At 37.9% G+C, this 22,293-nt stretch overlaps 1 protein-coding gene across 1 annotated transcript in view; it reads left to right on the top strand.

The window, feature by feature from the left end:
• The first annotated feature begins 10,960 nt into the window (after positions 1-10,960).
• Positions 10,961-22,293, top strand: part of CC2D2A (coiled-coil and C2 domain containing 2A) — a 3,655,067-nt gene continuing 3,643,734 nt past the window's right edge. Inside the window, exon 1 of the mRNA XM_044062582.1 lies at positions 10,961-11,064. Within this exon, the coding sequence (XP_043918517.1) occupies positions 11,026-11,064 (39 nt within the window). The 5' untranslated portion in view covers positions 10,961-11,025. The remainder of the gene's footprint in view (positions 11,065-22,293) is intronic.

Here is a 22,293-nt window from a genome sequence, read left to right as displayed (position 1 = left end):
CCACCCTTATGCACTAAAGTGTAACTGTTACGGTCCATTTATTTATAGAAACATAAATAACTAAATAGACCTTGGCTACCAACTTGAAACAGTTCAGCCAAATCCCTCAAGTTATTCCACTCCTCTGGACACAAATAACTTCTTCTCTGTACAGCTTAATGTTATCCAGAAGCTTCCCTTCCAGCACTTCTATGATAAACTATGAAAATAAGTACGACTAGCTAATTTTTACATTTCAAACCAATCCTTCAGTTATAACAATTTGCATTACTTAGGCAACTCTTTATGCAACTCAATCCTTCCACTCTACCTGTGGTTTCCAGGCTTACTCAAGTCTTAACAGTAAGAAAATAAAGTTGAAGTCCCTAACAACAACAGCCAACAACAGAAAGGCAACCTGCTACTTTAACTACTGACCAGTTTAATAACACTTAAACTTCAATTACTTTTATAACCTCGCAGTCATCTAACTCAAAGCTCCAAAAGTACAAGGCAAGTATGCACCCCAGTTAGAAAAATTAGAAACTGAATTAAACACATCTTTAAATTGCAGAAGGAAATCCAGAGACTCTAGGGGAAACTGCAAGAACATGGAAACTCTACACGACAGACATCCCAGATGAAAATCAAGCACCAACATTAACAATCAACATCATCACCAATGGGATTGTCACTTCTTGAAGGTGTTGTACAAGATTCCTTATAGCATGTTACTTTAAAATACAAATTTTCCCTGCCCACAAAGGCAAACTGACAAGGAGTCATCCATCTGACAACCGGAGGGCCAAGTTAAGTCATAACATTCAGAAGATAAGACAACCGACTATGAAACCTTTCAGTAGGACCACACCTTTGGTATGAATGAGAGGTAACAATATCCTTTAACTTCTATTAGCCAACCAAATCTTGTAACCTGCTCTGCACTAAATGCAAAGGTTTACTACCATCATTTGAAAAACTAGGAATATAAGCACTCTCAATTGTTAAGGCAAGGAAAAAAACTATCAGTATCATCCTCAATCTATAAAACTGAATCATTATCTAGAAAATACAAATTATTCAATACAATTGTTAAATTCAACCATACTAGAAACTGTACAAGGACTAGCCCAATACATGTTTTTTTCCTCACTATACATCTGCTGAACATAACATTCTAGCAAGTCTGAAGCAGTCAATATCTAATCTGTAAAAGTGCCAAAAAATGCAAGAATAAATTTAGTTCCTAAATTAGGCACAGCCAACTGCACATCAGTTAAATTAATGCCAGAGATATTTAGAACATTATCACTTTGTTCATCACTCAAATTGTCCAAAACAATCCATTCCTTAGAAGGAAGACTGTTAAACTACATCATAGCAATTATAAAGTCGGTAATTTTACCTCTCGTGACTTTTTTCCAGTTGAAAACATTATCTTGTCCAGCAAAATTAAATTGCTGCATGTAGTCTCATTGTGAACAAAACTATCTTCCAAGTTGTTCATTTCCATCTCAGCCTGACTTATTTTAACTTCTAGACTAGAGCCATAATTCAGACTAGGTTTCTGTCCATTTGCAGGTAACCAAAAGTTAGCAACAAATTCTGTTAGCCTCAGAAGCAAAGGAAAAGATAATGATGGATTATTCTGCTACAGACTGTCCTGCCTTTTGGTCTCCATGAAGAATCTATGACACTGCAGTAGCTGATGGACAAGACTCTAATATCCCATACCAGATATGCAGCAGAATTACATGCATGATGTCATAACATTCGTTGGGTCCAAAACTTGTCAGAGGTGTTTATTTAGAGCTGGTTTGGCTTAGTGGTGCATTGCACTGACTCTTAATTCAGTGGTGATGAGTTCATTAGTTGTAGCAGTCTTGAATAAGATGCCAAATCAACCCCTGAAACACCAACAGGTTGAGAACTATATCGCCTATAGTAAGAGAACATATGAAGTGGGCACAAGAGGAAAATCGCTGAGCATACAACATAAGTACTTATCTTAGAGGATTCAAACCAGGAGAAAATGTACATGTTTGTCCCCCCCCCCCCTCCCGAAAATAAGGTTCTCGTTGAGCAAGAAGTAAATTCTGGAATTGTAGAGAAAGTAAATGAAGTGAATTACGTGAGACAGCTGAGAAAAAGGAAATCAGGTTAGTTAAATCACATAGCTGTTCTAAATGTTGGAAGAAACTTCATGTTTGCAGAGTGTAAGCATGTCCAGAAGTCAAAACAGGGAGACATTATCAGTGTCTCAGAACAAAAGGGAATAGGGACATATTTTCAGAATTGCCTAGAGACCAATTTAATCAAGCATAATACAAAAACTATGCCTGATGAAAAAGTAAATTTTTATATATATATATATATATATATATATATATATATATATATATATATATATATATATATATATGTGTGTGTGTGTGTGTGTGTGTATATATATATATATATATATATATATATATATATGTATATATATATATATATATATTTATACATACATATACACACACACACATACACATTGGAAACCATAATCCCAACAACAAGCAGGTAGGGAAGAAGTACAGAAAATTATTAAATCTGGGATCACAGAAGAAACCCATACTGAGTGAATCCAGCACTTCTGGTTCTGTAATCTGATGGGTGTATACGATTGTGCAGCAAATTTAAAAATCTGAACAATGTATCGAACTTTAATTGGCTTAATATGCTCAAAATGGATGAACTATTTAAAACGTTTGGTCAGACTAGGTTTCTATCCAATTTGCAGCTAACCAAAGGTTAGCAGCAAATTCTATTAAGCCTCAGAAGGAAAAGATAGTAAATTCCATACATGATGGATTCATCTCTATAGTGTTCTGCCCTTCAGTCTCCATGAAAAATCTATGACATTGCAGTAGCTAATGGACAAGACTCGATATCCCATACCAGATATGCTGCAGCCTACATGCATGATGTCATAACATTCTCTGAAGACTGAGAAAAACATCTCCCAAACATCCAAAATATTTTGAATTCCTTGCACCATGTTAATTTTACAGCTATAGTGACTTACCTGTACTGATGGTCTATGACTTCAGCAAATGGTTCCTGACACATGACATCTCTAAAGTGTATTAACTCAAATGGTTGAAGGGGAGGAACATCCCATAAGTTACCTTAGCAGAAAGCCCAGCAATGCTGAGAAAAGATATTGAGTGATTGAAAGAGTGCCTTGCAATTAAATGGGCTGTTACATCCCTGAAATATTACTTGTTTTAAAGAGAGCTTGTCATGGTAATGGACAACACTCCTTTACAATAGGTTTTATAGACAGAAAGATAGCAATATAAAACTCTATCAATGGGCTAAAACACTTCAGTTCTTTAATTTTAAGGTCTGCAATCATCCTGGCCACAGTCACTTAAGTATAAATGGTCGGCCTCAGGCAGATACAAGTATTCAAAATCTGAAGGTAATGCTACTCAATGCTAGAAGTCTAAACCTCAAAATGCAATCTCTCGAGGCACTCCTAAAAATGGAGAACATCGATATCTGTGTAGTAACTGAGACCTGGTTCAAGGCTCCAGAGAGCACCCCTGCAATACCAGGCTACAATTCTTACCACACATTTCGGCCACAAAACCAAGACCAAAACACTAAAGGTGGAGGAGTGTCCATATTCACACCTCCTGGCTAGTTGCCCAACACAATGCATCTGAAATTCTCCAGGTGCAACTAACACTAGGTAAGACTGCAATCCAAATTGTAGCTTGCTACAGATCTCCCACCATGCCCCAAGATTTTCACTACACCTTTCTAAACATATTTGAAAATATTAAGATACAACCAAACACCCTAATACTGGGTGATTTCAACTACCCTGCCATTAATTGGGAAAACTACTCGGGTACCAACTCCCTTTCCCAACGGTTCTTGGAATTCATAAATTCCAATGCCCTGGATCAACTAATCCATTGTCCCACCAGGGGCTCCAGTGTCCTAGACCTGGTCATTACCAACATGCGAGATAGATGCTCCACACCAGTGGTCACCCCCTCATTGGTCAGGTCTGACCATAAGCAAATCACCCTTGACATCCACATCCCTACCCCACCCCCCAGTAAGGAAACCTCCTTAAAAAACTTTTCCAAAGCCAGCTTCATGCTACTGAAGTCAGAAGTGACAAACTTCACAACATCCACGCAGATGGAATCTGGAAGTTCGACTGCAGAGTCCTATACTAAAGCACTGTATGAGCATATCCACTTGTGCATGAATCGTGCCATCCCAAATAGAACCAAGATGCTCTTCTCCAAAAAAAAGGAAGCCAATCTGGTGGTCCCCTGCTATAAACAAACTATACAACAGAAGGAAGAAACTGTTGCAGAAAAGAGGACAATCCCAGGATGCAAAAAACTCCCTCACCAGCCTCAGCAAGAAGCTGAGATCCCTCATAAAATCCTCAAAAGCTAGTTACGAAAATAAAATTGCCAAAGATTCCGAAGACAACCACAAGGCATTCTATAGTTATGTCAAGAATCTAAATGGCAATGCTCAGATCTGCTCTGAGCTACAACAGAATGGCATTAAATATACTGATCCCAAGGATATTGCCAATATCCTGGCAGATCGATTTAGTGCCAACTTCACCCCCCTCTCACCCCCTGAAGGGCCCATCTCAATAGCAAAAGATTGCCAAATTCCGATAATCACAGCCACACAGGTAGAAACCGCACTCTGCAAAGCTAAGAATACAGCATCCATGGGACCAGATGACATCCCAGGCTGTGTACTACATGAACTGGCACCTCACCTAAGTGTCATGTTTAATCATAGCCTCACTTCAGGCTTCATGCCAACTGAGTTGTGCGCAGCTACAGTTATCCCGCTCCACAAGGGAGGATCCGCCTTGGATCCCGGGAACTACCGTCCCATCAGTCTGACAGGCCTGATCTGCAAGGGCATGGAACGCATTATCATGGAACTTATAAACAAAGACATTGGCAACCTTCAAACACTGGACCCCACCCAGTTTGAGTTTGTGAAGGGCCGATCTTGTCTCCTGAATCTGACTGACTTCTTCAAATCAGTCTCCAGAGCTGTGGACGAGGGTAAGGCGGTCCATACAGCCTGTCTGGATCTCGCTAAGGCCTTCAACACCATCCCCCACTCTGGAATCATAGATAAACTTACTAAGCTGGGCATAAATCTCTACGTCACTCAATGGGTTGCCAACTGGCTTACTGACAGAACCCAGACTGTAAAAGTAGCCGACTCCAAATCCAGCCCCAGACAAGTGACAAGTGGAGTACCTCAGGGTTCAGTCCTGGGACCAGACTTGTTTGGCATCTACTTATCTGAAGTACAGGCCAACACTAAGGGACTCTGGCTAACAAAGTTTGCAGATGACTGCAAACTGGGAGCCATTATTGAATCCCCAAATGATTTGGATATTCTACAAAAGGGCCTTACAGAAACAGATGCCTGGTGCCAGAGCCATAGGCTCAAGCTTAATGCCAAGAAATGTATAGTTATCCCCTTTGGAAAAAAACATGTACCCATGAATTACCACATAGGTGGCAGGACACTAAACATCGAAAGTGTGATGAGAGACTTAGGGACACAGGTGGACAGTGGTCTCACTTTCGATAACCACATCGCCACAACAGTCATTAAATCCTTCTATGTGGCACACCTCATCACTAAGGGCTTTTCATCCAGAAAAAAGGAGGTAATTGTCCCACTGTACTCATCCCTCATTAGACCCATTATAGAGTATAATGCCCCGTTTGGTATGTACCTCACAAGACATCTGCAACAGCTGGAAAGGCACCAGAAATACCTCACTAAAAGAATCACAGGCCTAAAGCAGATGCCATATGCTGACCGTCTAAAAAAACTCCAGCTATACTCTGTGGCATATCGTCTACTCAGAGGTGATCTCTGCTTAACATACAAGGCCATGTCAAACCCTGAGCTGTTGGACATGCTCCACTTAAATAAATCCCAATCCCTCAGAGCCACACGCTCCAGGGATCTAAACCTTGTCATCACAATGAACAAAACATGCTGGAGGGATAGGTTCCTGACCCAGAGACTCCCCATACTCTGGAATAGACTGCCCATACATGTCAAGCAGAGTGCCTCATTGGCCCTCTTCAAAAGGAACCTTGATGATTGGATGGGAGATAGGAAATTCACCCCGGGGATCATGTCAGTCGCCCTGCTAGACAGGGGTCCAGAGAAGTAAGTATTGTGGGAAGAAATATCCAGGGAATTGTTATGGCTAGGCTTGCATAGGCCCTAGGGCCGATAGCCTAGTACCAACCTATGAACCTATACAGTCATTTCAGTACGGTTAGAACCAGTGGTGCTATGCTTGTGGAGGGCATAATAAAATTGTGACTCCTAAACCCAACAGAACATAGAGAGTGCACTATAAGACTGAATAAAAGAAGTCAAAGAATAAGTTGTTCAGATGTACAAGATATGCAGTAGGATGGAGTAACAGTCAGAGAGATTGAAACAAAGTTAAGAAAATCTCCTAACTGGAAAACTCCAGGCCCAGATGCAGTACCTACCTTCTATTTAAAAGTAATAACATCTTACATGAAGATTTAGCCCTGAGTAAGAACAATCTATATGCACACCCCGAACACGCATCAGCCTGACGAACAACAGGAAAAACAGTACTACGTAAGAGTGAATCTGCAAGCTATCCTAAAAACTATAGCCCAATAAACTTGCCTTCAGATAACATCTAAACTATACAATGGAATTGATACCAACCTAGTTTATAGTCATTTAGAAGAAAACTCAATCATGGCAATAGAACAAAAAGGTAATAAAAGAAAGTCATATGGAACAAAGGATCATTTGATGTTAAAGTCAGAGTGGAGAACTGTAAAAAGGGGAAGAATCTAAGTATGGCATAGACAGACTACAAAACAAATTTGACAGTATCCGACATTCATGGATAAGAGTGCTTACAAATGTATAAGATACACTCTACACTGATCAATTACATTACAGTGACCATGAAATGGTGACAAACCACTTTTCGGTTAAGACACGATAAAGGCCAAATTATTATTCCAGGAACACGGATAAAGGGGATTATTCCAGGGTACTTGCGCATCACCTGTAAACATCTGTTATTCAGCAAGAGTTCCCAAGACAGTTTGGAATAAAGACTTAAAAAAAAAACAATATTTTAAGAGGAAGCATACCCAGCAGAAAACTATCCGAGGCTAATTGTGGCCAACGAAAGACCGGAATACATGGTTGACAAAAAAGTAGTACTTGTGGTAACCAGAAACTTGGAATGAATTGCTACCACTCATGAATACCATCTAAACAAGGAAAGCAGTCAGCTTAGCTTTCCACCCCATTCTAAAGACTTGGACTCCTCTGCCAGTGGAAAAAAAAAAGTAAAACAAGAAAAGAAAATGTTTCAGAGTCTGCAGGCAGCTGGAGCCACTGCCTCAGAGGCACTTAGTCCGGACTGTGTTTCATGCTACCAGAGTTTGATTAGCCACTTGTGGATCAGGAGAGGAGTGGCATGGCATTGCAAGCTTGCAGCTCCTTAGGGGGTGATGGAAATGCATGACTGGGGTTTCAGTATCCCATGACTAGATCTACGGTGGGTTATGAAATGCTCATGCATGCAGTGGCTTCAAGGGGGGCAGAGCTGTCCTGAGAAGTTATGTAAACTGAGTTAGTATGTGTCAAAATGGTGCATACTGCCTACCTTGACCTGGCCAAGGCATTTAGGTTCATAGGTTCGTAGGTTCATAGGTTGGTACTAGGCTATCAGCCCTAGAGCCTATACAAGCCTAGCCATAACAATTCCCTGGCTATTTCTTCCCACATTATTTACTTTAATACAATAACCTGTTCGGGCATTGTAAATGAAGTCATAAAATTAGACATACACCCATATATTACATGCTAGATTGCCACATGTCTCTCAGATAGGGATTCCCTTGATTATATGAAGAGAGATATTATGGAGCTTTCAGACTATGTGTCACAGGCTGGTATGAGCCTACTATTGAGCAGCATATTACGATCACTGATAATGATGATACAGATTTTCGCAGAATGTCCAATTCATAAAATTGTGTGTTTTTGGCAAATTAGTGCTAAACCAGTAAATACTGAAGTCAGAAAATCATGGCATACATTTGAATTTCAGACTTCATAGCTCTGAGTAAATCTCATGCTCATGCATATCCTATTATTTTATAAGTCTGTAAGAGCAATACTTAGAAATTGTCCCCATTTTGGGGTCTTTGTCCCACTACCTCTCAGCTGTCCATATTTTTGCATGACGTTCAAATATTTGGCTCGTATTTCTGGTCTGTTCCTCAAAAAGTTGTGTTTTTTATGGCAAATCACTGGGATGATCCAAGGATGTAAGCAGTGTATAATGACATACATTTGAGTTTCAAACTTCAAATCCTTCAGAAAAATCAGAAAATGCATTGCATACTGGCACAATATTATTTTGGGCCTTTGTGCCCCTTTCCCATTCTGTTGTGCTTTGTCTGGATTTATTGTACTAAGAGGTTGAGGGCTACGTATTATCCACATTTCTTGCTCTAACTAGTTGAGAGGTATGATGTCCAAATTTTTTCTTTTAATGTATTGGTCTGTTCTTCATTTATTTTGTGGTTTACTGGAAATTGACTGAAGTCAGTAAGCATGAAAAACATTTGAGCTTCATATCCTTCTGAAAATGCATGCATACTGAAGTCCTGTTATTAAAACAACTTACTAAGTTTATAAGCATAGCGTTTATGTCTTGTATTTTGAGCACATTATTTTATTAAAGGGTTTGTCCGGATTTCTTGCTTCATGAGGTGAAGAGGTGTACCACTGTTTACTTAAAGCTATTTATGATATCTTCAACTAAGAAGTCGCACAGAATGCGAACCCCTTTGTACTGTTGCTGTTTCCGCCGCATACTGATCGCTCTCACTCTTCCAAAGCATATACACACACACACGCAGACAGAAACATAAATATGCATGCACAAACACACACGTACATACTTAACTCTTTTCTAAACTCTTATTTTACTTTTACACTCCCTAAACAGCAAAACCGTTGTTTAACAAGTGTAGAACAACTGCTTACTTGATCTCACTCGTACTATCATGCAGGCGCACTGTCACACACTCACACACACACACGAGCGCACGCTTCTACTTTTTTAATCTTAAATTTCTTGTTTTTTTTTTATTTTTTAATTTTACGCTTGATAAACAACAAAATTGTTGCTTAGCCAGCGTAAAGTAATGGCAACCGTTACATTTCTTGAAGTGTGAGGTCTAAGGCATTACCAGTAAGAAAAAAAAAAAACACTGCTGGCATAGCTCTCCACAGAACAAATCTGTGCAGGACGACTAGATTTCTGCCTCATAACTTGAGTCTGTCCTCATAAAATGCATGATTTCCTGGCAAATAACCTCTGAGGCACAACATTTTCAGTTAGTTATAGGGTGAAGTTCTGAATAAGTGGGATGGAGGCTGTAAGGAAACACAGTGCAGCAGCAGATTCAGCATGTTATTATGCGATAGCTGCGTGCAATCAATCGCATTACAGAATCACAGGATATCATTACACATTATCAGGAAATGAACTAATCTAAAGAAAATGTGATGCATGTACCTGTAGCAAAACAAAAAAAAACCTCTTTACTCACAAACTGTATGTTAGCAATCCCTCACAAAAACAAATTCGTCCACCAACTACAGTGAATAGAGCAGTTCCACTGTATGTCACCATTGCTTTTTTACTGGTAAAAGAAGCAGCTATGAAAACGGCTCATGCATAGCTAATGGTTGGGGCGTTCCCTGGGCGAAAAGACTGAGAAAGGCGGTTTATGAGTGGTCCTTGGGCAGCAGCTGAGGAAAAGGTGAAAAATAATAAAGGGCATTATTAGCAAATTATTTGAGTGCCCATGTAGTCTCTACAGCTCTGTGTGACCTTTTCAAGCTTAAAGATGGCTCACAGTACCAGAGCTTAAGAACGGGCAGTGAAAAAAACAGTCAAAATCATGATTTACCATAGCAGAAAGCGTATGCTACAATGCTACATTCAAAAGATGGGGAATAAAAACACTCCAGAAATGAGAAAACAAGTGTAGTAGCACGTAGTGGTCCTTTAAGCAAGGTTCATCTGTAATGCACAGACTAGTGAATACTTATGTGTGTCTTCATTCTAGATTTAAAGCTGCTCATAGGGATTCTCTTACCCATCGAGGCTTCCACCATTTCAGAACACACTCTGCATTCAGTTTGTCTTAAAATTATAAACACTTGTGAGGTTTAAGTGTATGCAGTTTATATTGTAAATAAACAATACCTTTTCAGCATAAATATATGCACTTCAGTGATCTTTTACAAATGAATGTATATTTTTACAAACTTCATCAGGCACACACAGCTGTTATGAAAATAAGACTTATTTGTGTTAGTGAAATGGTAAAGTTGCTAAGATGTAAGGGTTCTTCATATTTGATTCAAAATAAAAGTAATACAGTAAACTAAAGGTATAACAAAGCAAGCAACACTACCTGGTTTCTGAAATATGTAGTATCTCACAGACCATGTAAATGAGCTTCATAATACGTGTTCTCTCACTTTCTGTCATTTTTGTGTGTGTGTGTGTGTGTGTGTGTGTGTGTGTGTGCGTGCTCTTATATGTGCCATTGTAAAGACAGTATATGCATTGTATAAACCATGTTCTTCATCCACTGTATATAGAATATAGTGTTTAGGCATTTATGGCTCAGTTTCTCAGACATATTTTGTATATTTCTTAGCATGTGCTTTTCTTATGCAACCAGAAAGTATATTTTGTGCCCCAAATGACATCCTGTAATTTAAGTCAGATTACATTTCTGGTTGTATATTAGTCCGTTTCAAGATTTAACATGTTCTGTGTGAAGCAACAAAGGATGAATAACAGAAGAGGAATTCAGCTTTCAGAAGTAAAATGTAATCAAGCAACATTTTTCTCTTCAGGCCTTGGTCTCAGCAGAAATGGAAGACCATGAAGGAGTTGTACAGAATGTTATTGAGGTTAGTGCTGACAGTTTTATTTTTCACAAGTATCTTGGTCTGTCTTCCTGGATTTTAATGCATTTCTAATCTGATAGATCCTGTTTTACTGTTCTGCCTAAATGTATCTTATAATTTTCTCTTGATGCTTCATTCAGCATCAGCATGTCAGTTGCAGATACGCCTTATCTTTTTGATAGATGCTTTTACCAACTAAAAGTGCTCTTTAAAGACCAGTAATCTTTATTATGTTGTAGTTTTTGAAATATATCCGTCATTCTTATATATTTGTGTATGTGGTATGCATGTATATGCAGCTGTGTGTTTTATATTGGGTATGTTGTGATGTTGCATTATGTGGTATAGTTAAATGAAAGTTGTTTATTTATGTACTCTATAGTGTGTATTCTTTACCTAAGGTCTTTGATCTATTATACAAATGCTTGCAAATTGTGTACTTGGTAACTATAATTTTTTTGTAATTGTACAGCTAGAAAGATTAATGAAAGTGATAAGCCTGCAGTGAGGCACATAGGTAGTGAGACAAATACAGCCAGGTATTTTTACTGGAAATTTTGATTTCATCACTACAAAGCTTACAAGCCAAAACAACACGGTAATCTAGTCAGCGACATAGAGACAAAAAAAAACTAATTTCATAAATCGGCTGCATTGAATCTTTAATCTAATCATTATTATTTTTATCCCCAGATCCCAGTGCCTGTCTCAAGCTATTCACTCAGTTTTAGCCGGAAGAATGCAGAAACGCCCAGCTATTTTTGATGTATGTCAGCTTCCCCCATCCATGTTATGATTCTGCAGTGCTTCTGCAGTGGTTGCTACTAAGCTCTTTAACCATATCATGCACATGCTTTCATATGCACGTATACTGCTCTTTGTAATACTGGCATTCCTTGGATCCTGTTTGCAACTGTGTCCTATGGCTTCCACCAGGAGATGCTCTACAGAGGAGTCTGTTTTAGCTCCCTCCCTCTAAGATTGGTAACTTTTCTCTGGTCACTCACACCCATCATCATGGTGACTGCCTCCAGCATCTAGGTTTGCTAACTGCACCACTGTCACAGGCATTGCACTCATGGCTAAAACTGCTTTGCAACTGACTTCTGGTAACAGTAAGTTGGAGTGTTCCCTGGTGACTGCAGTTTAAAATTAAAGAAGTCACATTTTCCCCAACTATGGCTGTTTGAAAGGTTAATTGAAAGTTAACAAGGAATCTTTATTAGGTAAGCTGGATGAGGGTGGCTGGAAGGATAAAGCAGTCACATCTTAGGACGTTTCTCCCCCTCATGTTCTGTGTGTAAAATTTAAGCAAGTAGCTGCTATGGACACCCCAGTTTCAGAAACAGATAATGAGATTAGTCACCCAGAAATGCTATCACTGAATCAAATTAACAGAGAATGTATGTATGCATTTATTTTCTGGTTTGTGAAGCAGATAGGTAGGCTGGTCCATCAGCTGTGACCTGGGCTCAAATGGGCAAAACATACAACTCTGCAATTTAGAAAGTATACATACACAGTTATACAATGCAAGTTATATATAATGACACTGTTTACATCCATATATGTACAGAGAGAGGAAATTAAATAAATAAAATCACAAATATGCTGTTAAAATACCTATAAAAGTTTAGAAACAGAGAATAAAAGATAGCAGAATTTCTAGCCATTCTTAGTAAAACATTTGCATGCCATGTCACAAAAGTTTCTCAGAAAGGATTTTTTTTTTTTTAATATCTGTAAGATATTTTTTTCCTCAGATCACAGGGAAGACTGTTCCATATGGCTGGACCAAGCCTTGTACAGGATATTTCAACAAATGTTTGAAAGAGTGGTCTTTGCAAAGACAGATGTGATCAGGTTGAAAATTTCTAAGCGATTAGGTTGGTTCTGTGTTGGGAAGGAATCTTTTTAGAGCAAGGCGATGTCCTTCATTTTGAATTTTGATTATTAGTGAGTTAAGTAAAAAGGTGGATCTTTCTGTTACCATGATCCAGTTTACTTTCTGTAGATGGGAGTGATGAGTATGGTTACTTACCAATAGGGCAAACTGGCAAATTTTGTTTACAGTGGTCTGAAGATGCTTAGTATTGTAGTAAGAATGGGAGGTAAGTAGAGGAAAATACTATTCCAGCTTCGGAAGGAGAACAGTTTTAGCTATGGTCATCTTAGCAACAAGTGCAAGACATTTTATAACAAAGCTTCAGTTGTGAGAGAATTTTGTGCGTAATGGGATTTGTGTGTGTAGAGGGAAGCAAAATAAAATAGATGGTAGAATTTGAAATTGTCAGAGCTTTAGAGAAGCACTTAAAAGAAGTGGGAAGGACGCTCTCTGATCACACTGATGTGATTACAAATCTGTAGAAAGGGTCATGGACAGTCAACACATATGTACTAGATTTACAAGTAAAACTTGACCTGATAGAGTCAAGGATAGTGGAATTGGAGGATCATGCCTGCAGGAAAACTTTTAAACTGATAGAAGGCACCTGAACAGACTAAGGCACAGGATTTCTTAGGCTTTGTTCAGGCCTTCATTGCTATATAGACAGGCCTGCCCAAGGAATTATTTATTGAGAGAGCTCATAGGATCTGTGTGTCTGGCTCACTCACCGTATTACAGAAACTGTGCCATTTGATTGCAAGCTTTTGTAGATATGCACTCAAAGAAAAGGTACTCTCATTTCTTTAATGGTCACATAAGAAGCTGATGTACAAAAACAGCCAGATATAGTGTGAACAGGACTGTTTTAGTGAAATTCTGCATAACAGGGAGACGTTCATATTGATGACAGAGCTTTAAAGGCAGAAGGCCTGAAATTCCAATAGCTTTACACTTTTTTTTTTAAATCTTTCTCCCACTCGGGCATGAAAACATTTCTGAAACCTGTGGACATGGTTTAGAGTGCAATGTGGTGAGATGTCTCACAAGTGATATCAGAGAGTCCTCATCAAAACAAACAGTACAGTAGATCTATGTTCTTTCTTCCAAAGAACACTTAAAGCTATTTTAAAGAACTAGTCAGGTCAGTGATCATTTTCAAACTGCTGGATTATAAAGTTTCTCTACCTTCTTTTTGTTGAGGTCTCCCTTCCCCTCATTCCCTTCTTTTGGTATGGGTAAAATGGTCAGGTTTGTCATCTATTAAAAGTAAAAGTCAGTGTGGTAATTCTTTAAGCTTCAAAATGTGTTGAGACAGTTTGGTATTGAGGTAAGCGGTCATATTTTATAAACCGTGTTCTCTGGTACTCTGGTTCTTATTGTAGTACTCCTTGAGATGGTTTGCTCTTTCAGGAAGTTGAAAAACTTTCTAGTCTGTGGCACTTGCCCTGTTCTTTTGGCCTTGTTGCAAATAACTGGAAGACATTATCAAAGTTTTCTAAGTTGTTAGGGTGTGAAAATAAGCTGCCCACTGCTGCATGTTTAAAATTTCATCCTGGAATGTAATGGGGTTCCCAGAATTGGAAAAAGAGTGAAAGTATTTGTGTGCATTAAAAAGCATGGTAGACAGATTGTTGTTCTTCAGGGGACTTGCACCTCTGAGCCAGAAGCTAGAGACATTTGGCTACAAATTAATAGGTCTGTCACTGGGTTAAGGGAGAAAACACCCACAGAAACTTTAACTTTAGAGTACTAGCTCAGTACCAAAATGAAAAGGAGCATTTTGCAGTGGCTAAAGGGTATTGGTTGTTGAGTACTTTTTTATTCTGGATTCAGTATAAATGCCCCTGGATTGAAATGAGGTAGACTCGCAGACTTGCTGTCTGAAATTATAATTTTCATGAGTGAAGTAGTAGAAATCCTGTCATGCATGTGTGAGATGCTCAAGTGGACTAAAGAATCTTTAGTATTTCTAGACTTGATATGAGTTTTAGATTGTGCTGCAATGTCCTGTATTAACCAGTTATGGCAATCATTTTTCAGCAGAAATGAGGCTGGCACATTTCTTACTGTCCTGCTTTCAAGTGATGTTCAGATTAAGAAGTTCTCTTAGTTAAAGAAGGATGAAAGGGTTCACTTGTGCCACTGGTTTAACATTTCTTTTATTAAATCTAATTTTTAAAGAGTAGCTTGATAATTTAATTGAAGAAACCATGACCATCTAACTATGGTCAGTTAGGGTACACAGGTTTTTTACATGGTTAGGCTTGTAAAGGCCCTATGGCCATTAGCCTAGTAACCTCCTATGAACCTATAAGAATGAGGGAGGATATTCCTGCAAACTCAACTGAAAATACTTTCCTACTAGAATATGTTTAAAGATGCAATGAGTAGAGTAGCAGTGTTGTATTTCAAATGTAAATAAAAGTAAGCAATTTGAGTGGCAGGCCTGGCTAGAGGAAAATAAAAACTCTGCATGAAGGGGTTAAGACAGCCTAACAAAACTGAGTAAGGTAGAGATTATAGGTTAAAAGCGCTCTAGAACTGAAGCTGTGTCAAGTGTCAGCAAAAGTCAAAAAGAAGTTTGCTGAGGGCAGAAAAAGTGACTACTATAGTTGAAAGGATTAGATGACCTAAAAATGTGAGATTCTGGATATTTTCATGCATTTCTGTAGGATTTATATGACAAGTTGTATGGGCCAGGCCATCTCATGGTAAAATAGAGTTTTTTTATCTGGTCTGAATTTTGTCTTGACTTTGGTGTAGGAATCAGCTGGTTTTCCACTCTAACCCTATTTGAGGATATAGTGTCAGTAATTAGAGCTCTTTGGGGATAGGATACTGAGTGCCAGGATTAGATAGTAAACAGTCAGAACTTTGTCAGCTGGGGAGGGGGAGTGGGTGCCACTATTGTTATTGAGACTGTCAGTTGCAGTACTACCAGTTCTAAATCATAGAATAATACCATTAAAGCATCAGTATTGAAAGATGGAGAAAAGCCCAAGCACTCCCAGGTTTCCAATGTTCAGTTTCAGTGTTGAACTAATACTGTAAAATTCTGATGTAAATAATGACTAAAAGTCTGTTTAATTTAGAAGAAAAAATAAATCAAATGTACTCGGAGATGAATAAAATAAATAAAATATTGAAGGAATATATCCACTCAAATAACAAAATGCTGGAAATACTAGAAGAAACTTAGTTGTTCAGATGAACTGATAAAACTGCAAATATCAGAGGCTGAAATGAAGAAGAAGCTGGCTGAGTATGAGGCTTTTCAAGATCTATCTCAAGAATAGGAAAGTTCGAAGACAAATCACACAGAGAAAACCTGAGATTTTCTACTGTGCCAAGGAAACTGGAAGAAAAGATTGTATTAATTTTATAAAAGCACAAATAAGCAACTGCACTGCTATTCTGATAGTTTGTCTTTGTGGCTTTTCCCGGTTAGGGGTCGCCACAACGGAACTCCGGTCCAGTCGATTTTTATGGTGCAGAGTTGCCAGCCCGATTCCCAACCTTCAGCGAAGGCACGCCCATTCACGCATATCTTTCGGAGGCTACTCTACCACGGGGAGGACATGCGGACTCCACACAGATGGCACTCCAGCCGAGAATCGAACAGGAGAACCTCTTGCTGTGAGGAAACAACGCTACTGCTGTACCACCGCGGATATGATTTGTTAATTGAAATGGCACATCAAGTGTATGCTCCAAACCTAGTCATGAGAAAACAGCCAAAACCTGTATTAGTAAAGATACAATCATACCAAGAGGAAGAGTTGATTCTGATAAAACTGGCAGAAAGGCAAATTATTAAAATTTGGAGACAGCTGAGTGATTGTAGGAAATGATTATTCACTGTAGACAACTGAGTGATTGTATAAAATTCACCAGGCAGACTTAAATCAAATTTATCCCAGCAGTCAGGCAATGTCAGTAAGCAGCAAAATCTAGAAGATTTAAGATTTTTGCTTGGAAATGTTTACTTAGATATTTTTATACCCTAAGTAGACTCCAGAGAATTTTTTTCTCATGTAGATAGCAAATGTTGGAGGTGTGACAGGGAAGAAAGAAGTAATTGGGAACATATTTTCTCGGAGTGCAGTGAGTTGCCGGACTTTAAGGATTCTGTGCGGGGTGCACTGTCAGAGATGCTGGGTGGGCAGATTGGTGTGAAGAGGGAGATTATTTTTCCTGAGGTATGATACAGAATTGGAATTGCTTAGACATGGTAACGTCTTGCTGTCTGTAATTATGGTGGCTGCCAAAAAAACAATTACTAGGAAATGGAAATTAAAATCTAAACCAGCTGTACTAGAAGCAGTGAACATAGTAATAGAGATAAAAACTGGAATTGAGATCTTTAGAAAAAGGTAGGAAAAAGAGATCCTGTAGAGGTTTTAAGAGATATTTTGGAAATGGTATGAAGATTTGCATAATGTAGAACAACTGTAAAAATCAAGAAAGAGCACAAATGGAAATACTTATGGAAGACTTCATTACGCCAAGGTTAGAGGAAGATGAGACTCTACTAACAGTTAATATAGGAGGGGATGAGATAAAATGGTGATGTATAATCCATCTTTAGTAAGGTCTCCAGGAACAGATGGTATTCCTGTGGAAATCTGGAAGTTAAAGGGAAGAAAGTGATAAAGATCTGGAAGATTTTGTTTACCAGTATTTTAAAAGGAGAGAAAGCACCAACATCTTGAAAGAAGGCTGTTGTGTATGTATTACCTAAGGATGGAAAACCCCTATCAGACCCAGCTTCATATAGACCTATTTCAATTTTAAAGCATGGTTATAAAGTGTTGATGTCTGTACTAGCCAAAAGAATGTCAAAGGTATTGCCAGAATTGATAGCTATGGATCAGTGTGGTTTTGTGGAGGTGATGCAAACATTTGACATTACCGGAACAATAATGATCCAGAGGGAAGCAGAATGCAAGAAAATACGACCATTGGTGGGTCTTGATGCAGAGAAAGGAACAAAGTAAGCTGAAATTTTATGAGTAGTACAACAGCAGCTTTTATAATCCCTGATACAATAAAGTTAATTAGGAGGATATATGAAAGATCAGAGGCATGAATTAGTGTATGTGGGTGGAGCTGGGGGGGGGGGGGTTCATCTCTGATAAGTTGTGTTTTAACAGAGGAATCTGGCATGGGTGTCCTCTTTCCCCTTAGTTATTTGATTTATATTTAGAGCCACTGGCAAAAAAATAAGGGACTCAGAAATACGAAGATATAATTGGTATGGTAATCAAGAAATGTTGACTTTATTTGCTGCTGTCCTTTTCTGGATTTAACAGGTATGAAATAATATCTCAATGTTGTGGTACATTTTGAGACAAAATCTTTTCAGGATATAAAATTAATGAAGCTAAAACAAAGGCTATAGCCATAAACCTTGTACCAACACATTACTTGGTTCAGCATTATCTGTATTTAAAGGGACACATTAAAATGAAGTATTCAGGAGTATGGATTATAAAGGGTTCTGCTATGACAGCTAATTATATGTGGGAAGAGGCTAAACATAAGAATATACAAAAACTGAGAAACTGGAAGCTCTTTTTTATGGATATGGATAGTATGAGGCAAGCAGTGTAAATGTCTTTAGTCCTTTTAATTTTTTTACACAGGTCAGGCATATTTTTATCAAGCAGAGGAGTAGCAGGGCGTCCAAGATGGCTGCACATTGAGTAACAGCTTAACTCTAGCTCTCCCAGTGTGAAAACAGAAACTCAACAGAGAAGGCCAGTAGACTTTTGTGTTTATGGATGCATTTCAGTAACTGGCTAGTAAGTGTACTGCCTAGATGTCAGGAAAAATTGCTACAAAAAGGGAGGAAGAAACACTGACTGGGTGAGAAAAGTTCTGCAGCTGTACAACAAAAAGCAATGTAACCTCCAGACACGACTTCCAGCAATCTACAGGACGATACAAGGCAACTACACACAGACCTGGTTAAAATAAATGAAATACTGATGGACTTACAGCAACACAAACAAAAGGCTGGAAAAAATGGAAGAAGCTTTAAACAGATATTCAGATGAGGTTATAAAGCTGCAAAAATCAGAGGTTGAAATGAAGAAAAACCTGGTTGAATATTAGACAGCTTAGTAAGAGATGTTTCAGAAAATAATAGAATTAGAGGACAGAGCACATAGTTAAAACCTGAAATTTGCAGCTGTACCTGAGAAGCTGGAAGGAACAGACTGCATTAATTTTATGAAAGCTCAAACAGAAACTAGGCTGGTTTTCCATAGCAGGAGTTTAGTTGAAAGGCAACATCATGTGTATGCTCCAAACCTGGCTATAAGAAAGCAACGTAGACCTTTAATAATAAAGATGCAATCCTAGCAGCAGAAGGAGTTAATTCTGACAAAACTGTGGCAGGACAAAATAGTAAAATTGGGAGACAGCAGTGTGTATGTGGAGAATGATTACTCATTGTACACCAAGCAGAAGAGGAGTACATTCATTCCACTATTCAGGGAATGTTGAAACACAGGTGTGAGATTCAAACTGCTCCCTGGAGGGACAAAATCCTTTTTTGATGAAGTACATGCTAAGGAGGAAATACAAAAGTTTGTCCAACAAAATGTGAACTGTGAAACAGAAGGAGATTCTACTGCATGTTCTTCTGGTAATAGACCACAGTGAGACTGTACCTATGAAACCTTTTCCACTGTTTCAGTGGAAAATGTTGGAGAGAAGGAAGAAACCACAAGAGTTGACTGTGAAGAATCAAGAGTACATTGGAAATGAAGCAGTAACAGGATTTGGGAGATGGAGATGAACAGTAATAAAACTAGTAAATTAATGTGGGATTACAATGCAATAATTTACATATGTAAAATATGACAGACCAAGAAAATCTGGAAACATTAGACTTTTTCAGAATTTATTGATCTTGTTGGAGACTATAAAGTATATGCCCTAATTCATGTCATTAAAATTCCAAAAAATGCCTTGATTAGGGAAAGAGAGGGGAGGAAGTTACTGTAAGTAAAGAAAACATTTTTCTTAATAGTACTATTTTTGTCGTATATGGTTTTCTTTGCATGATATAAAGTCATGTTTTCTCAGTTATTTTTAAGTATAATAGGTATTGTAAATAGGTGCTGCTATTCTTTTTTTCTTTCTCCATTCTCTTCTTTTTGTTCAGTTTCCAGAAATGTAGGCACTGCACTGCAATGTAAAAAAAACTGGTTAAAAGAACATGACAAAAGAAAAATGAATGTGCTTTTTCTCATTTTTGAAAATGGGAATAATTAGATTAAGGACTTTAGATTGATTTAGTAACAGGTTTTCAGAGAAAGCAAGTAAATGAAAAAGAATATTGAATATTATGAGGCTTTTTTCTAGCAAATGAATGTATGCTTAATAGCAATTGTGTATCTGACTCATGTCTCAATGGAAACATTCTGATAGAGAAATTAACTGTCTGGTTCTCATATCTCCATGGAGGCAATCTGATAATGAGAAACTGGCTATCTGGTTCTAATGTCACCATGGAGACAATAATAATAAAGAGAAATTGGTTACAGTCTGGTGGAGAGTGATTGGCTGGAAATTAAAGAAGAAAATAGAAACTGGCTAGAAGATAATGTCCTCTGAAAGCATTTAGGTGTTATCCCAACTGGGAGAGCTATAAAGATAAAATAAAACCAATTAGCATGTAGTGTACGTACAGGCTGCACCATGCATCTTAGCATGAATAGCCTTTCTTTTAGATTAACTCAAGTCTGTGAGTGTGGCTGTCCATTTGAGACATTTGTTTCTATTAGGAGCATAAAACGTCAATATTTTAAGAGGTATATAGTTCAGTGTGATAATATTAAATTAATAGGTTTTAGGGGGTATGGGGGTTGTTTGTTTCTTTGTTTGGGGGCTTTTAATAAACCAAAAAAATTTGTAAGAGACATAGGCTCAAATGGATACAAGAAACAACTATATAAAGGTTCAACCTGCCAAACTGTGTATGCATGTAACACATAAACTGGAGCTAGACATGTAACAAAAAAGGTGTTCTATGTAAAAGGTGGGAATATTAACTTTTTAATACAATGATGCTGTCTGTAATGTCTTTAAATGTCAATGGTCTCACAGATAAATGCAAAAAAAAAAAAGAAATAGTGAACTATATTAAAAAAAGTAGAGTGCAAATAGCTATATTATAGTAGACACACTTGGAAATAACTGAACATGTGATTTTGATAAAGAAAGTTTTTCAAGAAGGTTATTCAGCAGAATATCTGGGACAATGGAAAAGAGGAGTACTTACATTACTTGCAAGAGGAGCCCCAATAGTGATAAAAGAGGATAAAAAAGATGATAATGGCAGATTTGTAGTTCTAGTAAGGAGCTACTGGCAAGGGAGAAGGATTATACTGGCATGTATTCATATTCCACCAAAAACTGCTGTAATGGAGTTTAAGAAAATTCTGGGAGAAATAATCAGTTTTCAGTGAGGAATATTACTTATAGGTGGAGACTGGATTTTGATTTGCAACAGTGAAGATGTGTCTGGGGGCCCGGATGGAAAAGTATATTAGAGGAGGGTAGATTTTTGAAGAAATTTATGAAAATATTTGGCATGAAATATGCGACTTCAGTAATAGAAGTTTGGAGTGAATTTACTTATTATTCTCCAAGATATAAAAACTGGGCTAGGCTAGACAGAATTTACATTTCACAAGAATGTGTGCATTTAATTGAAGGTCGTAATATGCACCCAATAGCTATTTCAGAGCATTTGCAAATAATAGCTAAAATAAAAACACAGGGTAATGAAATAAAAATGACACTGGCACTTTCCCATCTATTTGCTCAAAAGAGAGGAATGTAAGGAATGGGTAGTGAAGATTATTCAGGAGCTATTTGAGAGGATAGAGATTACTTCTGAAAATATAGCTAGGAACTCGGATACAATTAAGGTGGAATTTAAAAATAGGATGGAAATAAAACAAAGGCAGCCATGGTGACTTATTTAGAAGGACTGCCAAATGTTAAAGTGTTGCAGAATAGGGGAAATCTCACAGAACAAGAAGAGGATCAACTGCTGAATTCTAAGCAGAAAATAAGGGATTACTTTGATAATATACACAAGTTTAGAATAATTGCTGTTAAGCAACAGCTTTTTGATAGTAACACTAAAGCAGAAAAACTTTTAGCTCAACTCAGGCTACAGGAAGTAGAAAGGGGTGTCGCCAAGTTTAGGGAGCCTATAACAAGGAAGGTAACGAGATCCTGTAGCGGTATTAGAATTATTTTGGAAATTCTATGAAAGTCTGTATAAAGCAGAGAAATATGAAAATCAAGAAAAGATACAAATG

Source organism: Protopterus annectens, chromosome 2.part1 (genome assembly GCF_019279795.1).
Source record: "Protopterus annectens isolate FY-2018-M chromosome 2.part1, PAN1.0, whole genome shotgun sequence".
NCBI classification, from domain to species: Eukaryota; Metazoa; Chordata; order Ceratodontiformes; family Protopteridae; genus Protopterus; species Protopterus annectens.
This window is presented reverse-complemented; position numbering and strand designations above follow the sequence as displayed.